This window comes from Hibiscus syriacus, unplaced genomic scaffold, assembly GCF_006381635.1.
Source record: "Hibiscus syriacus cultivar Baekdansim isolate YM2019G1 unplaced genomic scaffold, ASM638163v2 tig00001644_pilon, whole genome shotgun sequence".
Lineage (NCBI taxonomy): Eukaryota > Viridiplantae > Streptophyta > Magnoliopsida > Malvales > Malvaceae > Hibiscus > Hibiscus syriacus.
Window position 1 is genome coordinate 1,078,222 of NW_024061878.1, and position 21,558 is coordinate 1,099,779.

The window sequence follows — 21,558 nt, forward strand, 5'->3', positions numbered from 1 at the left end:
AATAGGCCATTGATATGATTCTTTTTCTGTCGTTGGGTAGAACGCGTATGGAAAAAGCTCATATTAGGCAAGCCATTGAACTCACGAACGTTGAGCCCAAAATTGCTCCTATTTATCAAATAGATGCTTAAGTTAAGTCTTTGCAGCACGTAGCTTAACCATTTGACGATCACTTGACCGCACATTCAAGCCTGAATTAACTTGTTTCCGCAATGCTTTGATCTGAGCTTTATTGTTCTTGGCATGCTCCTATTTCCACATGTGTAAAGACTCACCTACAACATCAATTTTGTTCAAAGCACTACCATTCGTTGTCACCCATGCATCTTGTACCTTAGATATACAAGCCTTTTCAGAAGCCCAACTATTTTCGAATTGAAAAGAGTCACAGAGCATAGGAATCATGATTCTGTTGGTTTCAGTTTGTATCTAGTGAGAGAAAACAATGGTCTTACCGATCAGTAAATTTTGAAACCACCCTAACCTGTAGATAACGTCGTAACTAGCTTTTAGTGGCGACAAATCTGGCCAAACGTTCAGCAATGTGAGTGCCATCTTGAGCCTCATACAACCATGTGAACCACTCTTTCGATGGCCTTATATCGACAAAATCATTACGGTTTAACGTATCTGTAAAGTTATCAATGTGAGTCTGTTATTTGCTTCTAGTGAAAAAAACCATATAAATTAGTGATAAAAATGAATAAAATTGAAACAAAAATGACCATTATTATAGTTTATTCAAATTTTTATTGTCACATGTTTTATCCTTACATTTATAAGGGGAAAATGCCCACTTATTTCAAATAATCATTTTGTAACTTTTCATAATCGAGAAAACTCTATAAAATATATCATATAATAAAATATTTACATATTTTAGCTTGTTAAAAAATTAAATTCTAAAAATATTCATTCACATCGAAACTAATTATTTATTTTTTATTTTAATATAATTTTTAAGTCAGAGTGACAGAGTGATGTGAGTTTTATTTAAAATTGAAAACAAGATAAATACAATTATAGTATCACATCTAGAATGTTTAAATATTTTTAATATATTTTTATTTTTAAATATAATAAATTTAATTTAATTGAAAACAGATTATTTTAACAAAATTATTAATATTTTCTTAGAATATTTGAGATAATGTAATAAACTTTATTTAGTTAAATGAACCGGCAGCAAATACTATTGGGCTAAGATCTGGAGTGGACAGTTAAATGAGCAACAGTGAACAATGGGCCCACTATTCATTATCTAAAAGATGTGACGCCGCCAAGACCACGCCTAAAGAAATCACAAGCAAATATCAAATCTACAGCAAAAGCAAGGAACCCTAATTCTTTAGTTAGAGAAACTCCGGAAAACGAAGCAGAAGAGAAAAAGATGAGGCCGATTCTGATGAAAGGCCATGAAAGGCCATTGACCTTTCTCAAGTACAACAGAGATGGCGATCTTTTGTTTTCATGTGCCAAGGATCACACTCCAACCGTTTGGTTCGCCGACAACGGCGAGCGTCTTGGCACTTACCGTGGCCATAATGGCGCCGTTTGGACTTGCGATGTCTCAAGTAATTCTCTTTTTTGTTCTTTTTATCGAAATTGAAATTCTTGGAACTGCAGTTAAAATAGTGATTTCATTTTTTTCTTTCAAATTTTTAGGGGATTCAATGAGGCTTTTAACCGGAAGTGCTGATCAAACGGTGAAGTTGTGGAATGTTCAGACGGGAACTCAATTATATACGTTTAATTTTGGTTCACCCGCGCGGTCGGTGGAGTTTGCTGTAGGCGATAAACTCGCTATCATTACTACGGATCCGTTCATGGAACTGACTTCTGCGATTCATGTTAAACGCATTGCTAAAGACCCAACTGAACGTAAGCTTAAATTTCTCCCCTAGAGTGATATTCAGTAATGAATAAGATTACTTTGTTGAAGTAGTACCATGATGTAGAATTTATATGTAACTGTTTGGCATTGTAGTTTAATTCTGCTGTCTTACAGAATCATTTGCTTCAAGTCTGTTGATTTGTTTGATGTCTAAACTTTGATTCATTACATTGTCACATAATCATGCAGAGACTGAGGAATCTGTGCTTGTCATCAAGGGCCCTCAAGGAAGAATAAATAGAGCTGTTTGGGGACCTCTCAATAGTACTATCATTAGTGCTGGAGAAGATACTGTAATTCGTATATGGGATTCTGAGGTAACTTGCTGTGTATGTGAAGATGTGTGTGTGTGTGTGTGTGTGTGTTTGGGTCGTTTTTTGGAGAGGTCCTGCTTTACAATCTTTCTCCATTTATCTTTTTGGCTTCAACATTGAAATAGTTCTCATGTAATAGCTGGTTTTGCTTCTTCCTGAATAAACTTCAAGTTACATCTATTCTTATTATTTGAATTATCCTTCTTAACTATCCTCAGTCATGTTTCTTTCCTTCGTTGTAAGTTTTGTTGATTCATTGGAAAGAGTTCGATCTTTTGGATTGATTTTTCCCATCTATTTTGCAGACTGGAAAACTGCTTAGGGAGTCTGACAAGGAATCTGGCCACAAAAAGACAATAACATCACTTGCAAAAGCTGCAGACGGTTCACACTTCCTTACTGGTTCCCTTGATAAATCTGCTAAGGTGACTATTTGTGACTGTTTTCTGGGAACCCCAGGTTGTTTTTGGTTGGCTTTCTTTGTCATTCTTATGTTTTTTATGTGAATGTTTAGCTATGGGACACAAGAACATTGACTCTTATCAAGACATATGGTACTGAGCGCCCTGTCAATGCTGTTACAATGTCTCCACTTCTTGACCATATAAGTATCCAATAAGAGCTGCTTAACATACGCTCTAATTTTAATTGTCCCTACTTGCACTGTTCTTAATTTTCTGCGTTAGTGAGTAGAAATCTGATGATCTCTTTTCTAATTTATTTATTATTTAACTGGTAACTTCAGGATCTTTAAACATTTTATGCAAACTCCTAGTACTCATAAGACAAGGCCTAAAGAAGTCTTTAATGCATCTCAAGCCTTGCAAAATTAACTGTTTAGATGGTCTGGTGCTAACGTTGAGCTATCTGTTATTATATATCAATGAGTACATATATTTGCATGATACTAGTTTTATTTGGCAATGCTCAGATGTGGGAGAACTGATTTCATAAACAGAATTCAACGTGCTGTCATCTTTCTTGTTCCATTATGGGGTACATCTTATTTTGACCTTTCTTCTGTTTGCCTTGTGTTCTAGGTTGTGCTTGGAGGTGGCCAGGATGCATCAGCTGTCACGACTACAGATCATCGTGCCGGGAAGTTTGAAGCTAAATTCTATGATAAGGTAAACTTGTTAGATAAGGTTTTTGCAGAAAGTGAAGAGTTGTTATATTGCAATTTACCGTTTTATCGTAATGTTTGTCTGCCTTGTAGATACTTCAAGAGGAAATTGGAGGTGTGAAAGGGCATTTTGGGCCTATAAATGCTTTAGCTTTCAATCCTGATGGGAAGAGGTACAAAGCAAATAATACTTCTAAATCTTCTTTTGCTTATATAATTGTCTGATGCATAAGTTCATATTATTTTCATTTTATGAATGATATCACCTACTAGATCTATTGCATCATTAATAAGTTATCTCACCATGTTTTCGAATGTTGACCATATCATTTAGTACCTATCTCCGTTTTCGCCACCATGGTTACTTAGGGAGTTTCTTTTTTGTATTGCCTACATAACTTTCGGATCAGTGACTGTATACAACCATCTGTGTGTTTTTTAACTTGTAGTTTCTCAAGCGGCGGTGAGGATGGATACGTACGATTGCATCATTTTGATCCAGATTACTTCAATATCAAAATTTAATTTTGGAGCAGTTTCCAGTTACAGCTTGTCCTGACCGGAAGACTAATAATCTTGGGACTTGGGATTATTTATGGCAGTAATTTTGTTTAATTTTTTGAGGATGATGTGAAATTATATTTTCTATTTGACAGCAAAAGGCTTTGAAAATTGTAGATCTTATTTTAATGCACGTAGTTAGCTATCTTGTGTTCGTTTTATGGAATGAGTAATTCTGAGCTTTATTTTTTGGGGGACTGAAATGCCATCTTTATTTTGTGTTCGAAATGAGTGACCTCCATGGCAAGGGATTTTCGTTATTCATTAAGGTTATGGGTTCGAGTATCAGGAATATTAGGGATATACGTGTTCAATGTCAAATAATTATGAATTATTTTTAAACAAATATTATATTGTACTTACTCTAAATTAATTATCTTGTAATTTATTTCAAATCAATTTCTCCAAATTAATTATCTTGTAACTTACTCTAAATCAATTAAAAAAAAGGATTTTTTTCATCACGTCATCAAATGGAATAAGATATTGTCATCAAATTATCATGTTTGGCTACCAATTTATTATTGAGCCTCAAACGATAGACGATGGTTGGATCCACCGTAGCCTCTGCCCCGGGGCTCCAGATCGTTGTTCAGTTTAGGATCTATTTTGTTTCTTTGAATCTTTCTTGTGTTGGGCGTTTCAGTGTTTTATCTTTCCACGAGGAACAAGAAAGACCGACATCTCTTCTTTTTCTTTTTACTTTGGTTTGGATTTTATTTTAAATGACTTTATTGTTCTGTCTACTTTTGATTAGTGCGTTCCAGGTGGAATGCATCAAACTGTGGCTTTTATTTATCTTTTTTAACAAATGCTTGTACTTTATTAGATTAAAAAATAATTGAATAATAATGTCAATTTAATAACTACATGATTTTTCTCTAACAGAGCCAATCAACAAGAGTGTGTCATTTTAGTAAAGTATAAATTACATCGTTCTTAATTAAATTTTATTATTTATCTTATTTTATTATTGAATTTTTAATTTTTAATTTACTATTTTTGTCATTTTATGGTTAAATAATTAAAGATGTTATATCATGACAATCAATATTAAAACAAAATAGTTTTAAATTTATATAAAAATTAAATTTAAACAACATAATTTTGATATAAATAAAAAAAATTCTTTTTTCTTTTCTTTTTTTTCTCCTTCTTAGTATCATCACCATTGTCATACTCCTGCTTCTTCCTCTCCGTAGACTTTCTTTCTATTTCTGCTCCCATTTCCCTCCTTTAGCCTTTCTTTTTCCCTTTCCCTTTCTCTCTCTTTTTTATGGGTGTAAACGAGCCGAGTCAAATTCGAGTATTGTTGAGCTCGACTCGACTCGAAAACTTTGAAATGGAGCTCGACTCGAAAACTCGCGAGCTTAAAATTTTTAAGCTCGACTCGAACTCGAAATCCTGAACTGAAGCTCGTGAGCAGCTCGAAAAGGTTCGAAATGAAAAAAAAATTCTTAAACTTAATAAGATTGAATCCTCAAACTCAAACTCGAACCTTAAATACATGAAAGCCTTATTGTATTTTTAAAAAAAAAATCAACACATAAATGTTAATATTATTAATAATTTATTTTTTAAAAAATTAAAATCTTAATATATTATATTTTCGAGCTGATCACGAGCTTTTCGAGTTGAGTATCAAGTAGCTCGTTTCGGCTCGTTAAGAATTTGAGTTGAGCTCGAGTTTGAGTCGAGTCCATTCAATCCGAGTATTTACCGAGCCTTAACCGAGTCGATCTCGAATAGCTCGCGATCTGTCTCATCTCATTTACAACCCTACTCTTTTCCCTTTCTCTAATGTCATCACTATATATTAATAAAATAAGCCACATCATTAGGTAGTTAGTCGAAAAACAGATGGGAGATCAAAACAATTAATGTGTAAAGTTCAGTGGGCAAATAAGAAAAATTAAAAGTTCAGTGAGTAAAATATGATAGAGAGTAAAGTTAAGTAAGAACGGTGTAATTTACCCTTTAAAAAATAATATTTTTTTGTTATTGCCACATCATCAGGTTGACACGTCAACAAAATTATTTGAGGTGGAAACAGTTGGCATCCACACCAGCAGAAACTAACGGTTTTGTTTTATAAACACGTTCAAATGTATAAATTGATGCAATTAAACAACTTTGAGGGTAAAATTAATTTAAAAATATGATAGGTGCGAAATTAAAAAATTTGGTCTACTACATGGGCAATTTTAACCCTTAATCCATTCAATATTTATTTTTTGGGTAAACTACATTGGTAGTCCCTAAACTTTCAATACACTATTTTTAAATAAAGTGGGGCTCATTAAACTTTCAAGATACTTATATTTTGGTCATTGAATTTTTAATTTTCTTTCTTTTTAGTCATTGATGTGCTTGGATAGGTATGAGTCGAGTCAAATTTTTGGCCACCCTAACTCTGATACGATTATTATACTTCTTCACCTGAAACCTAACCCAGCTTTGAGAAAGTTCCGTTTTACCTGAACCTGACCCAATTCTTTAAAGTAGAAATATGACTCGATCCGACATTCAAGAACCACCCCTAAATCATGCAAAACCAAAAAAAAAAGTTTCATTCAAAATCATAAGAATAAACCAAAAAATCAATAGATTCAAGTCAAAATAAATTTAGGATTCAAAATTCATTCCTATATATTTATCAATTTTGATTAAAATATAAGTATTTTATATTCCAAATAAATTTATAAAATATTAAATGAAAATATAACAAAAAATGGTTTTAAAAAAGTACCTTATGTTGACTTTACAACGAAAGAAACATATTTAATTTTGCAGCTACCATTTTCTATTGAATCAGTCTATAAATTTAGAATTCAAAACTTTATTTTCTAAGTTTTAGAATTTCAAATTTAGTAAAAAATAATTAAAAAAAAAAAAAGAATAAAGGAAGATGAAAAATAGAAGATGAAACAAAGGAGAAGAAGCACACAGAACAAAAGAAAGTAAGAATTGAGAAAAAAATATTAGAGAAGATTGTAGAAACGACAACAATACAAAGAGAAATGGAAATAGGAAAAAAAAAAGAAATCCTAATATATATATATATATATATATTTATATTTATATTTATATTAGATCAAATTGGATCGAATATTTTAATGTCTAATTCAAATCTGACTTGAACTCAATGACCCCCTTTCTTAAAACTCGATCAAACCGAATTTTAGAACAAAAATTTGACTCTATAGGGTCGAGGCTAAATTCGGTGGATCCGGGTCCATGTCTATCCGATTATAGTGGCATCCTCATGAATCATTTTTCATAATAGTTTAATTCTCTCAATACGATAGCAACACTTGTTGTCTTCTTATTGAAAAGAAAATTAAGGAAAATATGTTAGAATAATATTTAGATTAATATGTGATAGAAATTATTTTCACTATTTAATAAAAATATATTAATTATAATATAAATTATAAAATATTATAAGAACATGTCTATAATGGGGCAAGTTAATAATTTATCTATGGTACGTAAGATAAAACCAGGGTCGGTCTAATGAGTTTTAATGCCCTGTGCGAGATAATAATTTTATGCCCTACATTTGTACCGTATAATAGTTGAGTGATGAATAATATAATTTACCCATAAAAATGTGTCATGTTGTAACAGTTTCGTTAATTTTTTAATGACAAATTATCAAAACGAAACAAAAAGTAAACATTAGGTTTGATTTTGAAACAAATGAAAGTTTATGTACTAAACTTATAGTTTTCTCAGGGTTGGATTTGATGACAGTCATGAAATCCTGTTGATCTTCCCTGCTATGGACCTATAGATTGAATTTGGATGTGTGATTTTGCGTTTGTTTGCCGATGCAATTCTCACGACGCTCGGCTCTGATCTGCAGTTTTCAGTGGTCTTTCAATAGCTTAATTCTCTTTTGTGGTTTATTTACCGATGCAATCATATTTATTCGTATCTATTTTTGTTAAAGTCTCTTGGTTGGGTTTTTAACATTTTCCATGTATGATTCTTATATGATCTAAAGTGACTAGTTTTAATGTTATAAGAAAAATCCAAATTATGTATTTAGTTTACGATGATAGTTGTAAACTCTTATTGTAATTTCTGATATTTTTATTTTTTAAATAATACTAGCAGTTTCTATTAAAAAAAACCTTTGTAATTGTGACACATAGTATTCATTATGACTTAATTGATTATTTTTTATATTAAGGGTTTAATTTATTTTTTATGTCGTATGCTTAATTAAATACATGTTATAAAATTTATAAAAAGTAATTATAAATTTAAAAAAATATTAAATTTACATAAATTATAGAAAAATTTAAGAAAATATCTTTAAAAATTTATTAAAATAAATTATTTTTTATAACTTTGTAGTCAATATCTTAGTCTTATATGTAGATTTTATTTTATTGAATAATGCTTAGCAAATCAATTGGTGTCACTATTATATTTAGTCTTCAGTAATCTCACATCGATAAAAATATGTTAAGATTGACTTTCAAATGTATTATCATATAAATTTCATTTCATAAAAAAAATTAAACTCCTTAAGATTAAATCTTTGAACATTAATGAAGCAATATTGTTTAATTAGTTTATAATACATAATTATAGATGTTTATGTAGAAGACTTGTTTTTTGTGACCTAAACATGAAAATCCATTAGAAATGGCTGAATAATGACTACACAGTGCTCCCGAAAGCACGAAAAAAATGGAAACAAAGGTTATAACTTCTGCAAAGCCCAAAATAAATCCGGAAGTCCAAGTGAGTTTGGTTTAAAGAGAAAAAAAAGGCAAGCCTTGGCCTGCAGACAAATCAATTTGAGGACGAGCCCAATCATTTGACAGTTGGAGCTTGGGTTACAGAGTCGGAAAAGAAGAACCACTGAAAGGTAATGCAAATTTCAGATGATTCAAAAGTTAAGCAGCTGCAGTTTGCAAATGCAAGAAAGTTCTGGAGGGGGGATTTTCGGTCCAAGTATCTCTCTAATCCTTATCATCTCTCATTTAGAGTGTTATTTTTGCATTGCAAATATTACCAAAACGTAAACATGAAAACAGTCCATGAATCCCCTGGGCTAAGGTTCATCTGGCATATGTATTGGGCCGACCCTAGATAAAACAAATATTAAGTCTTTTAAAATTCTTGGAAAATGTTATTTAGATATAAAATTATTATATTTAACAATTATTTTGGTTAAAAGTATTATTTTATCTTTCATTTTATAATTTATGTTATGATAAATATATTTATATAAAACAAATAAAATTAATTTGAATTTAAACATTATTTTTGTCAATAATATAAAACTTCACATTTTAGTTTAGTGGTATGTCGATGATATGTATTATCATTTTATTAAAAAATATTAATTTATTGAAAAATGATACCTGAGCATACCACGTCAGCTGACGCTGGTAATCAAAATGAAAGTGAATTATAAAAAATTGATCTCTAGTATAAATTTTAAAGGTTCAATGATAAAACTACAAACACCTTAAACGTTCAAAGACTGAAAATATAAATTTCCCTAATTTTTGAAACGGTATTATGTGTGTAAAAAAGTCTATTTGATGATCCAATGCTAGAGAGACACGCGTAAACCAGTCGGTCTTTTCGCGGTGGGCTATCTTTAACTACCAATCAAAGATTCCTATTTTTGGGTAAACTATATGTACAGTATCTAAACTATTACTTTATTCTATTTTGATACCTAAAATTTATATTTTTTAAATCATACCTCATATTTATTTTAGCTTTTAATTTGGCACCAATGGTTAAAAAATTAATAGAATTATTGACATAATTTTTTTAAATTTTTTTCAATGATAATATGACATTATCTTCTGATGACACACTAATGTTATTGTTAATTTTTTAATGATGAGGTACCAAAATAAAATATAAATTAAATGTGAGGTATTATTTAAAAAAAATAAAATTTGGCCACAAAAAGAAATAAAAGTAATAATTTAGGTATAATGTATAATTTATCCTTTTTTGTGTGAAGTAACTCGCTCCCTACTCTATGGAATTGTGTTGTGCTCAATATCCATACGGTTGGAATTTTGCATATAGGTCCATGTACTATGTTCTAATTGTAAAATTTGGACTATAGTTATTGAATATTTATCCTTCTCTTTTTTAAGTTAAATCTTGTGTTCAAATAAGCATTAAATAAATGACAGGTTCTTTCCATATTTTAAATGATTTAATTGGAAGGAAATTTAATTTCAGTTACAATTTCCATGAAAACTAAATCAAATCATAAGATGGAAACTCAATAATCTTTTCTCCTATTTAAGTAGCAGAATTTATGGATAATATAAGTCAATTAAACATGCCAATAAATATTTAAGGACTTGAACTTATCAAGTGATTTTAGAAGTAAAAGGAAATGCTATTTTCTTAAAGGTTCTGAGTTGATTTACTACATCTGCAGGGTGTATGTGCGTTATCAATTGATTAATAAAGTTTTGAAAGATACTACATTGTAATAATCTATACTACAAAAATTAAATTTTTAGGGACGTTAATAACAATATTATGAGATACGAAGGATAAGAGAGAGAAATAACCATTTATTTTTCAGCATATCAAAAAATTTCCATAGCCAACAGATAACCAGATGCTGCATAAATGTTTTTGGCATGTTCCCATCTCCCATTTACTTCATTTCCCCCTATATAAATCTCTCAGATAATCCAAAATTCACTCATTTTTTCTTCTTCAAATCTTTGCAAGCATCTCCAACCAACAATTTTCTCAATCCCTGGATTTTCAATTCTCTCATTTAAGTCCAAATCACAGCAAAGGTCTCTAGTTATAAAGTTGTCTTTTTAAGGTAGATTTTGGCAATTTCTCTGTGTTTTAAAAGGATAGTTTTTTTTTAAAAAAAATCAAACAACCTCTTATGTCTTCAAATATTAAGTTTTGGGTTCAAGAAACTTTGGGTATGCTTTCTTCTTATTTTCAGCCATAAAAATCGAGTTTTTTGTGTGTTTGGGCAGAAAAGGCAAAGGCTTTGTACTGGTAGAAATGGCAACTGGAGCTGTACCAACTTCGTTTCCAGGTCTGAAGAGCAAGGATATAATCTTAGGATTTGCTAAAAGTACTGATTTTGTGAGACTGTGATTTGTAGACTCTTAATTTTGGTAAAACAAGAATCTTGTGTTAGGAACCAGAATCCCAATCAGGATACTGCTCAACTTCAGCCTGCATCAAAAGGAACCCCTTTGTTAGGTATATATCTCAAACAACCTAAAAAGAAATTAAATTTGAATTTATAATCACCATTTCCTGAATTTTGTGTTGATCCTTGTATGAACTGATACTGTGACAAAACCTAGTTGAGAAGAGGGGTTTAGGGCTGTAAACTAACCAAAAGTTCAATGAACTGTTCAACAAGAAATTCATTTATTTATTATACGAACAAACATGAACAATAATTTTTGTTCGTTTAATTAGACGATTGAACACGAACAAAGAGGTCATTTGTTTATTTATGTTCATGAATGTTCGATAATCTGTTCGTATATGTTCATTTAGATTTGATAATCCTTTTGTTTATGTTTGTTCGTTTGATTAAATTTATATCTATGCTCTTTTATTTATAATCTTTTAAGAATTTTTGCTTGATTTAAAAGAAAGTTATATTTTATGTTCGTTCGTTTATGTTCGTTTGCATTCATTTATCATTTTAATAAACGAATACAAAAAATTACATTCCTTAACGAACGAACAAGAAATTATGTTAGTTTAGTTGTTTTTGTTCGTTTGGTTAAAGTTAAACGAACAAATATAAATATGCCCTAATTTGTGTTCGTTCTATTCGTCTAGAGGGGTTTATTTCCCTTTCTTCCTCATGAGTTTCTTTTGTTCTGAAATCTAGATTCTGATTAACTATGTTTTGTTTTTTCATGCCATTTGGATACACCAAATACCAAGTTTATCTTCACTTATAATTTAGGATTTTTGTATTCTCTAGTTGTTTTGTAAGGAACCTCCTGTTGACTAACTAATTTAATTTAGCTCCTAGAAAAAAAATATTGTGAATCCATGCATAAAACTGTGAGGAGAAAACTAGGACAGTGGAGGCGTGGCACTCGGTAGCGAGCATCCTATAAGGATTCAAACAATGACTATAACGGACACCAAGGATGTGGCTGGGACAGTGGAAGAGGTATCGACTTCTTCCTTCCTACTAAGCGTCTTCTTTTTCTCCTCTAAAAATAATGTGTTCAGAATTCTCTTCCCGGATTGTCCAGCCATATGGATTGGCAACCGATATCCATTGAGCTCTCGACTTAGGAAGGTTGTGATGCTCTTGTTCTCTACCTTATGGTGTCCTATTTGTATTTGATATGCTGTGAACTAGTCTTATTGTAGACACTATCTTTATCAGGTCCATTATGAATGCCCATACATAATCGATCAAGCCCAATTTAAATGACCCAACAAGCCCACATGTGAGGACCCAAGTGAACTAGGGTTTCCATCTTTTCTCCTCAGCCGCCACTCACCCTGACCGGTTAGATTTGGACCTCATCCAATGGTCCAGATCAAGTCAAGGCAAGCTAGGGTTTTCTTCATGAGCGCCACCAGTCGTCGCCACCAAACGTGGATTTCTTCAGCTTCCACGCGTCATCACCCGGTGAGATTTGCGCCGGTCACCGTGATTCTCTTGCATGCATGCCCTACTGGCCAGATCAGGTATGGTTTTCGTTGAAAAGTCCCTTTCCTTCTCGGCCATGAAAAAAAAACAGAAAATGATTATTTTTCTTTCTCTTTTCATATAAACCCAAACCGGGTATAAAACCCCATCAAAACAATGTAAAAAAGGGGGATCTTTTTGGAGCATTCGAAAAGCAATACAAATAAAAAAAATTCAGATTCAAACTAAGAATCAACAAAGGTATTTTCCTTTTTCTTTCGTGCTATTTTTTCTATTCGAAAAAAGTAACCAAAAGCCTAATAAAGCTAGAGTTCTTACCTTAGCAGTGGGTTTTCCTCGTCGGAATAGGAGCTATCGTCGAAAAAGATGTAATCTTTAGGGTCATAAACCATCAAAAACTGGGTAGTCGGTCATGTAGGGGGTCTTATTTGGTTTTTGATAGATTTATTTAAAAAAGCAAAACAAGGAAGATGGAAGCTTTTTGGGTTTTTTGGTTGAGTTCGGTGTTGGTCGGCCTCCGGTGGTGGCGACCGAAGAGTGAAAGCCGTCGTGAAAAGTTGGTGGGGGTTTTTTATTTAGTTTATGTCAAGGGAAAACAAAAGGGTTTCGTTTCCTTGTGGAGGTTTTTGGGTTTCGATTTTGGTTAGGGTAAGGAAAGGGGAAAGTTTTTGGGGTCGTCGGAGTCGGGTTGGCCGTTGATGTACGGTGGTCGGCCGAGTTTTTGGTCTTGGGTAAGGTTCGACCGATGAAAGAAGTAGAGAGGAAAAGAGAGCTTGGGAAGAAAAGAATGAAAAATGGCTACGAAAATGGTTAAAATGTGTATATATATCAAAGAAATTGAAAAAATCACGCTTAAGCCCTCTCATTCTTGCCGTGTTTTAACATTTCAGTCACCAAACATTTGCGTAAAATCACATTGAAGCCCTCCTAAGATTGCTGTGTTTTTACATTCCAGTCCCCAATCTCTGTGTTTTTAATTTTTTTTTTATTTTTGTCACTTTATTTGCATTATTGTTAATTTAGTCACTAATCAGTTATACTTTAAGTTTTATTTACTCCGATTCCTGCCCTTTATTTTCATTTTTTTAATTTAGTCACTAACTTACTAGCATTCTAACCTTTATTGTTCGAAATAACACTCTAACATTTATTTTTTCGTTTGAACTAATATTCTAACTGTTTATTTTATTTGTTCTTACTAACTTACTAACATTTTATTTTATCTCACAAACTAACCCGCTAATTTTCTAACATTCGAATATTCAACGACCTTGCGTTGACCCACCCTGGGGACGACCCGCATTATTTATGGGCCGGGTTAAACGATTAAAAACAACCCCCTAACTTTTAAATTTATGCAATTTATTTATGTTTTTATCTTATTTTATTTATTTTTAGCACTTTAATTCCAATATTTTATTTTTCTGCCCTTTAATTTTCTTACATTTTATTTCAGTACCTTTAATTTCTATCATTTAATTTTATGTATTTACATTTAAGCATCTTAACTTACACTTCATTTTATTTTAGTCACTGATTTTGCATGTGGTATATTTACATCTAATGCCTATACTTTTTACTATTTACGTTTCAATGTTATTTATTTATCCTCTTATTTGGCTGATATTTTATTCTTGGTTGTTTGTTTACAAAGTTTGCATGTTGGTCCCTTTGTTTATGTAAGTAGGTTACTGATGTTTGAATCATATTTTAAATTCAAAATCGAACTGGTTATCTTTATTACTTCTACCTTTTGTTCACATATTTATATTATTATTCAAACTTTATTTTTTTATAATCATCATTTTTTATATATAGAAATGATAAATTTTGTTGTGAGGGAGATCTATGAAGACATCTTCCAACTACAAGGGAAAGTGTCTTTGAAGATTTTTCGCACAAAAGGTTAATTTTTCGTATTTGATAGTCTTATTTGTTTTACATTTTTTTATTCTATTATTTTATCTCGTTTATTTTTATTTTATTTCTATTTTTATCTTTCATATAAAAATATAAGACAATGTCTTTTTGTGAGGGGAATCTACGGAAAGTCTCCTAACTACAAAGGAAGTGCATTCCCGATAATTGTTCGCACAAAAACATTCTAAAAATATAAGACAATGTCTTTTTATCTGAGCATTTCTAAAAAAATCTAATATAATACTATACTCTTTTAAACTATATCCTCCATAAAATTAAAGAAACATCATTTTGTGAGGGGAATCCATGAAAAAGTCTCATAACTATAAAGGAAGTGCGTTTTCAAGGATTGTTCGTACATAACGATGTGATTTCTCTTATAAAAATAATTATATTTTTTGGATTAAATAAACAACTTTATTCCATAAAAATATATTTTGGGCTCTTTAATTTTTTTTGTACCTGCTACATTTATCATTTGCTATCAAATTCTCATTTCTTTATTTGCAAAAGCAACGTTGTTTTATTTTTTTTTGAAAATTGACATCTTAAATAAATTCGAATGAATAGAAGGATCGTAGTTTAAATATATTTTCAGTTTGTAATTTCCCAACATTTAAACATCATATAATAGTTTAGGTACCAAACTTTGGCGTTGTGGGAGTGCCCACCCTTCCCCACACGTAATCGACTCCCGAAATCTTAAAAATGAACTTTTGGTAAAACACATACCATTTTTTCATCTTTTAATGATTTTTTAGAACTCATTAAAAATGATATTTTAGGTATTCAACCTATCTAACTCAAAGGTTGATGGCGACTCTAAAAACAAATTGTTTCAAACCTAACTTTCATCGTCTTTCCCCGAATTAATTTTTTTAAGTCTAACAAATCCCTGAGGGAGACGTTATGACAGTTTGACGACTCCACTGGAGACTTAGAGAGTCAGGCCATAAATGATTATACATTATTTTTATTATTGGGAATTAAAAACTTAAATTGTATTTAATTTATGATCATTTTGTTTATTTTGAGTTTCAACATATCATGCATTATTCTATTTTTAACTAATGGATTTCTTTTTGACTTTATTGGTCGTAAGATTTGAATAAATTTTTGAACTTGTAGAAATGTTGTCTTTCGTCGTGTTTTTAAAGGTTTGTGAGTTTCTCCTCACACACAACACATGTATTTACATACCATAAGCTCACTTACGAGCTTTGTCCCTTTTAAGTTGAGGTTAAAGTTTAGCCTCGTGAGATAACTTGTTTCTCCACATAGGTTTTAGCAAGTAACCTTCGGGGTTCATATACCTTATGTCTACGTGAGATAAATTGTTTCTTCGCATAGACACAAGGGAATGTATCATCTCGAATTGAACTCGATCTGCATGAGCCTGTAATGGGCTAGGGTTGAGGGTTTGATTGCTCAAGGGGGCACTGACATCAAGGACAATTCGAGTACCCTTTCCCGTTAGAGCCTAAACCATGCATGTAGTGAACCGTAGAATGGTCACCCTATGTAGAGCCATGCAAAACCTTTGTCCTTTAGTAGGTGCCAAAATAGGTGTACACGAAGAAGGAACAACTCTAAACCTTTAATTTTGCTTTAAATTCATATAATAAATTTCTTTTGAAAGTTATGAATTAGATACCATGCGGTTATGATCTATTTCGCGAAAATAAATCATTTTGGGTAGAAAGCATATCCGAGTAGGATTGCTATTCAATGAAGCATGCTTGGGTAGATACCATGCTTGGGTAGATACCATGCTTGGGTAGATGTTATATTTAAATAACATCTTTTAAATTTTATCGATTATCTTACATGTACTAACTCGTTTCTTTTCTTTTTGTGTCATTTTCACATTTTTTACATTGCATTTCATCAACATGACATAATGCGAAAAGTGTTGATCTGCAAGAGGATATTTAAGTGAAAATTTTCATATAGAGAGATAGAAGTTTTCAATCAAGAAGTCGCGTACATAGACATGCACTTACAACTAAAAGAAGTTCAGAGAGTACAAGAAAGAAACTTGCTCAAAGATCTTGCAACATTCAAGACTGGAAGATGATCCACTGATCTAAAAAGTAATCCAGTAGTAGAGACTTATCTACGATCGTTCTATCACTAATACCAAGGAGTGACGCGTGATTCTAGCACTGCAAGGGCATTAATTGAGTTAGGTTTTAGCGCTTGAGGGACATAATTTTTGAGGACGAAGTTTGAGATGAAACATCGACCTATTTCAGACTCAGCGTCCAAGCGAAAGCATGTATGTAAAATGGATTGTCTTATAATGTGAAGACTTTTATCTCTGATGAAAATTATTCTATGATTTTCATCGTAGGAATCAACATTTTTTGCGTCTGCATTTACATATTTACATTTTGCACTACATTTATTTAAACATTTTCACATGCATCATTCATGAAAAATGGGGATCAATTCATGGAGAATTCAATGGAAGTGGCCTTAATCATGTGATGTAATGGAAGCAAATTTCGAAAAATTGAAGGAAGAATTGCAAGAGAATTTATGGAGAATGCAACGAGATTGGGAAATTGTTGGGCTCAATTAGGAAAAAGGCAAAAAACATGCATTTTCATCCATGTAAACCTCTGAACGTGTGATGATACATGCTCCACAGCTAACTATTTCAACTGAGAAGCTTCCCAAAGAACAAAAGAGAATCCATATCCAGAAGGTTATGTTGTTGATGCCATATGTAGCTATAACATAGGAAGTTTAGGGCATTCCATTGAGAACTGTAAGGCAGTGAAGCGCAGGATCTAGAATTTGATTGATTCAGGGGCATGAACATTCGAAGAATGATGGGGCATTCTGATGTTGATCAAGAAGTCATTGCATCTACCACTTGCATTAAGAGCATTGTTTTGTTTGAACTCATTTTTGTTATATCTTTAATATTTGTTTAAATATTTTTAATCTTTTAATGATTTCATTTATGCTACCTTCTAAAGTTAAATAATTGAACGAGTTTTAATCTTGTAGTTCTTTTAATATTATTTGAATTAAAAGTCCCCTCGAGAATTAAGGTTATGGCCTCTAGGCAAGTGACAAGATTGTACCTTTGTAGAATAAGAACCCTTAATATTACTCCAAAAAATATACTAGAATACATACCCTTCTCCTGTAGGGATCAAGCTAGCCTTCTCCTTGATTGAAGAGACAATTAAGGGCTTGGCATTCATGTATGCAAGGGTGTGAACAAAATGGGGCATCTTACACATCAAATTGCAAAGATAATTGGTTTTTACTTCTGTCGATGACGTTCAATGATGATTATGATCTTCACAGATGGAATAGTCATGTAGGTGAATCTAGTTTGGGTCAGTTGCTTAAAAATTGAACTCTAACGATGAGATTTTCTGACTTTCAACAAAACCTGGACTATAACAGGTTCTTCTTGACAAACTTAAGAAATTGAATCCGTATACCCATAATATAATTATATATGTATACAATAAAGCTGAGCTATTCCGCTAAAGCAATTGGTTATAGAGGAAACTCAAAAGCACTAGCTTTATGAATATACTACATTCAAACCATGACATTGATCGGTACTTGGCAATTCAGTGTTTGCTCCACTGTGATTTTAAAGTCAAAGACTTTGTGACGACATGAATCCTTCAGCTAGCCAAATAAAGGCAATTTTAAAACATATATGTACAGTAAAGCTAAATTCAGCTATCCAAACAATGAAAAATTAAATTGAATTTACTAAATAAGGAGTTTCGCTGAAGACGGACTAAGGGAGTTGAGGAATACCTGTTATAATCAATTTCACACGAGCACTCAAGAATTTCATTTTTAGACCGATATTTCTGCACTGCCTTGGCTAGAGAATTCTACGAAGCTTGAACAAATAAAAGATTTCAGAGAATTGAAAAAGAAGTGTTCTAAAAAGTGTAGCATTTGATTATGCTAGTTGCGACATTTTATTTGCACCCAATTAAATGCAAAGCCAGAAATGAAGGGCATGTATAACGTAGGGACAAGAAGAAAAACTTGATGGCTAAAACCTTATAAAATATGAAGCCATCTTGAAACAAATCCCTAATCCTGACACTTGTCAAAGATTTATAAGTTTGAAGGATTAAGAGAGTAATTAATTCTTTGATATCTAATGAACTTTTGTTTTATGATTTGTTTCAATTGTGAAACCTAGAAAGGGGCAATATTTTTTTTTCAAAATTTTTATTAATCATTTTTCAAAATTCTTTTAATTGACATTTTTCAGAATTTTGAAAATAAAAGGAGAATATTTTTTTTTCAAACAAGACAATCTCTCCGGAATAGATCTTGGTAGTTGACACCTGGCTCTCAAACACAAAGCTCATGCTTATAATCAGTGCTCTAGCAAGAAATGATAAATGTTGGGGAATTTTTTGAAGGCCCATATCATCCAGGAATACAAAATCATTGAATTGAGCATAAATTTATTTTCAATAAGAAAAAAAGGCATGAAGACTGAAACTGGAGAAGCAGAGACAATGGAGCTCGCTGTATATGATTGCTTTGTCCATAATCACAACATACAATAGCATTATTCTGGTGATTTCCCATGAATTAATGTTGGCAAACCAAAATATCCCACTTATATTCCCATTGAGCTTTACTCTTTGATATCCTTGTAATGCTATACAAAAGCTCTGAAACACCATGCAAAGACCTTCCCTGGTTGAAAAATCTAACCAGAAACCACAAGCAATGATGAATAAGTTGTAGAATGTTTTACGAACCAGTAACTATGGCATTGAACCAATGATTTGATCCTATGGGGTTTCTAAATTAAAATTTCACTCAAGTGGAAGGTCATGTTCTTCTTGTACCAAAGTTAAAAGCGACGTAGTTTTCTTACCGCAGAATAAGCAATAATCTGCGGTAAGAAAATCTTAACAACAATAAACTAGTGGAGCCTGTAACACCCATTTCTTGTATACATTTTCATACACAAGTCACAAGTGTCACATAACTTTTAAAACATTTTCCTTATTTTTAAACCCATAAAATTTTGTTTCTAAAATTAAAACAAAACATTTAAATATAATAATAATAAATCGTTCGTTAACTTCCAGTAGTTAAAATAATCTTAAAGTTATAACATATTACAAATATTATAAGACAAATACAATTCCAGAGCATTTTCATAAATCCAATACATGCTATCTAATTATCAAAAGTAGACATAATTATCCTACAGTTACTGATGAGGTAACCTTTGATTGATGATGTCCACGGCATTCCTTACTCTGCTAGACTATGATATTTCCTACATGTGAAATCAACACATGCTAAGTATTTACTTAGTGAGGCATAGTAATACAAAATGAATTGTACTTAAATATAAGCATATCATAAAATATCAAAATACGAATGAAAATCATATAAATCATATTAATACATAAACTGGCTTGGTGAACCAAACTTCATTCACATAGCCTGATAAACTATATTTAGCATGCTCAACATACCTATCAATTGATTTTTTTTCAATTTATCCTTTAATTACCCAATGTATGTCAAGTGAGAATGCAAGGTACATGCATTGCACCAAAGTGCCGAAATGGAAATTCACAAACTTATTATGAATTCCATGGATGCACACAAAATGTCAAAAGTACATATAATACTGATACGAAAATGTACTGTTATGCATTAAACAAAATCGATCGATAACTTTTATACATAATTGTATATCAAAATGGTAAATCATAAACACATTATGAATACCATGATTGCACATCTAGTGCCAAAAGTACACACAATACTGATACGAAAATGCACCGTTATGCTTAAACAAAATCGATCGATAACTATTATATACAATTTATGTCGAAATGCACCTGTGACTCTCAATGCACATACAATGGGCTATTCAATAAACTTAGCAGATTACATAACATAAACGTTCATCTATTCATTTTAGAGCAATTCATACTCTATAATTATTCTTGTATCAATTCCATAAACATTATGAAAGCATATCAGAATACTGTAAAACATACTTAAATCAAACATTCGAGGTTGACTCATCGCAAGACATCCTCATCTCATATAAGTACAATAAATGCACTCACCTAGTATGCCTCACTATTTTGCCTTACTGATGTCCGACTACTCGGTAACTTTATCCTTGCCCTTTTTCTTGCTTGATTACGATCTACACAAGCATCCATATTCACACACATACAATACAAATGTTAGTATACTTTCTAACATTTATACAAAATAATAATACTCAAAAGTACTATTATTCTTGAATTCTATTAAAATTCATCCTAACTTAAAATTCCAGGTTGAATAGTATCGGTATCCCTTCTATGGTATCGATACTTCTATACTATTGTACCGATACTCCCTTCAGTATCAATACCATTTTTACATTCTGGAATCCATTTTTCAATCATAGTATCGATACCTTCTTCTTGGAATCGATACCCCACTTTAGTATCGAAACTACTTGCATCAGTATCAATATTGTTCATCTTGTTCATCATATTTCCTCAAATTTAACCCTATAATATCGGTATTGTTCTTTCAGTACCGATACCTTTACCCATATTTTACATTCACTTCGATTTTTACCACATTTTCGCCTAAATCTCTTACTTTTATCCCCAACCATAACCTTAAACTTGTCATTACTCAAACCAACTGTTTTACATCCATAAATCTCCCTATAACATCCATTAACTCCAAAGAACCCTTTAAAACTAAAATCACACCCAAATTTCAAAAAACGTTTTTAATCACTTCTAAGGCTCCAAATCTCTTATTTACCTCTTTGGCAAGTCAAATATACCTTTAAACTTTAATATCTGACCATATTTCATCAAATCACTTAAAAACCCATTTTATTAAATCTCAAATAAATTCTTCATCTCTTAGTTTTAGTCCTCCTTTAATTTTCTTTAAGCCTCTATATCACATAAGGCTTCAAAACCAACTCAAAAACAAAAAGAAAAACTAACTTTATGAAGCCTTACCTTTGCTATGGGGGAGACATGGTACGCGAAGAAGAAGAAGAAGAAAAGAAGAAGAAGAAGAA

General features: G+C 31.6%; 1 protein-coding gene and 1 pseudogene across 1 annotated transcript; both read left to right on the forward strand.

Annotated features, from left to right (window-relative positions):
• The first annotated feature begins 1,319 nt into the window (after window positions 1–1,319).
• Window positions 1,320–4,083, forward strand: LOC120129262 (eukaryotic translation initiation factor 3 subunit I-like). Its single transcript, XM_039146812.1, has 8 exons — window positions 1,320–1,574; window positions 1,666–1,881; window positions 2,084–2,211; window positions 2,514–2,633; window positions 2,723–2,812; window positions 3,249–3,335; window positions 3,425–3,504; window positions 3,781–4,083. Exons 1-8 carry the CDS (start codon window positions 1,391–1,393, stop codon window positions 3,854–3,856), a joined length of 981 nt encoding a protein of 326 aa, XP_039002743.1. The 5' UTR covers window positions 1,320–1,390; the 3' UTR covers window positions 3,857–4,083.
• Window positions 4,084–10,924: 6,841 nt separating this feature from the next.
• LOC120129252 overlaps window positions 10,925–21,558 on the forward strand; it is a 47,162-nt pseudogene continuing 36,528 nt past the window's right edge.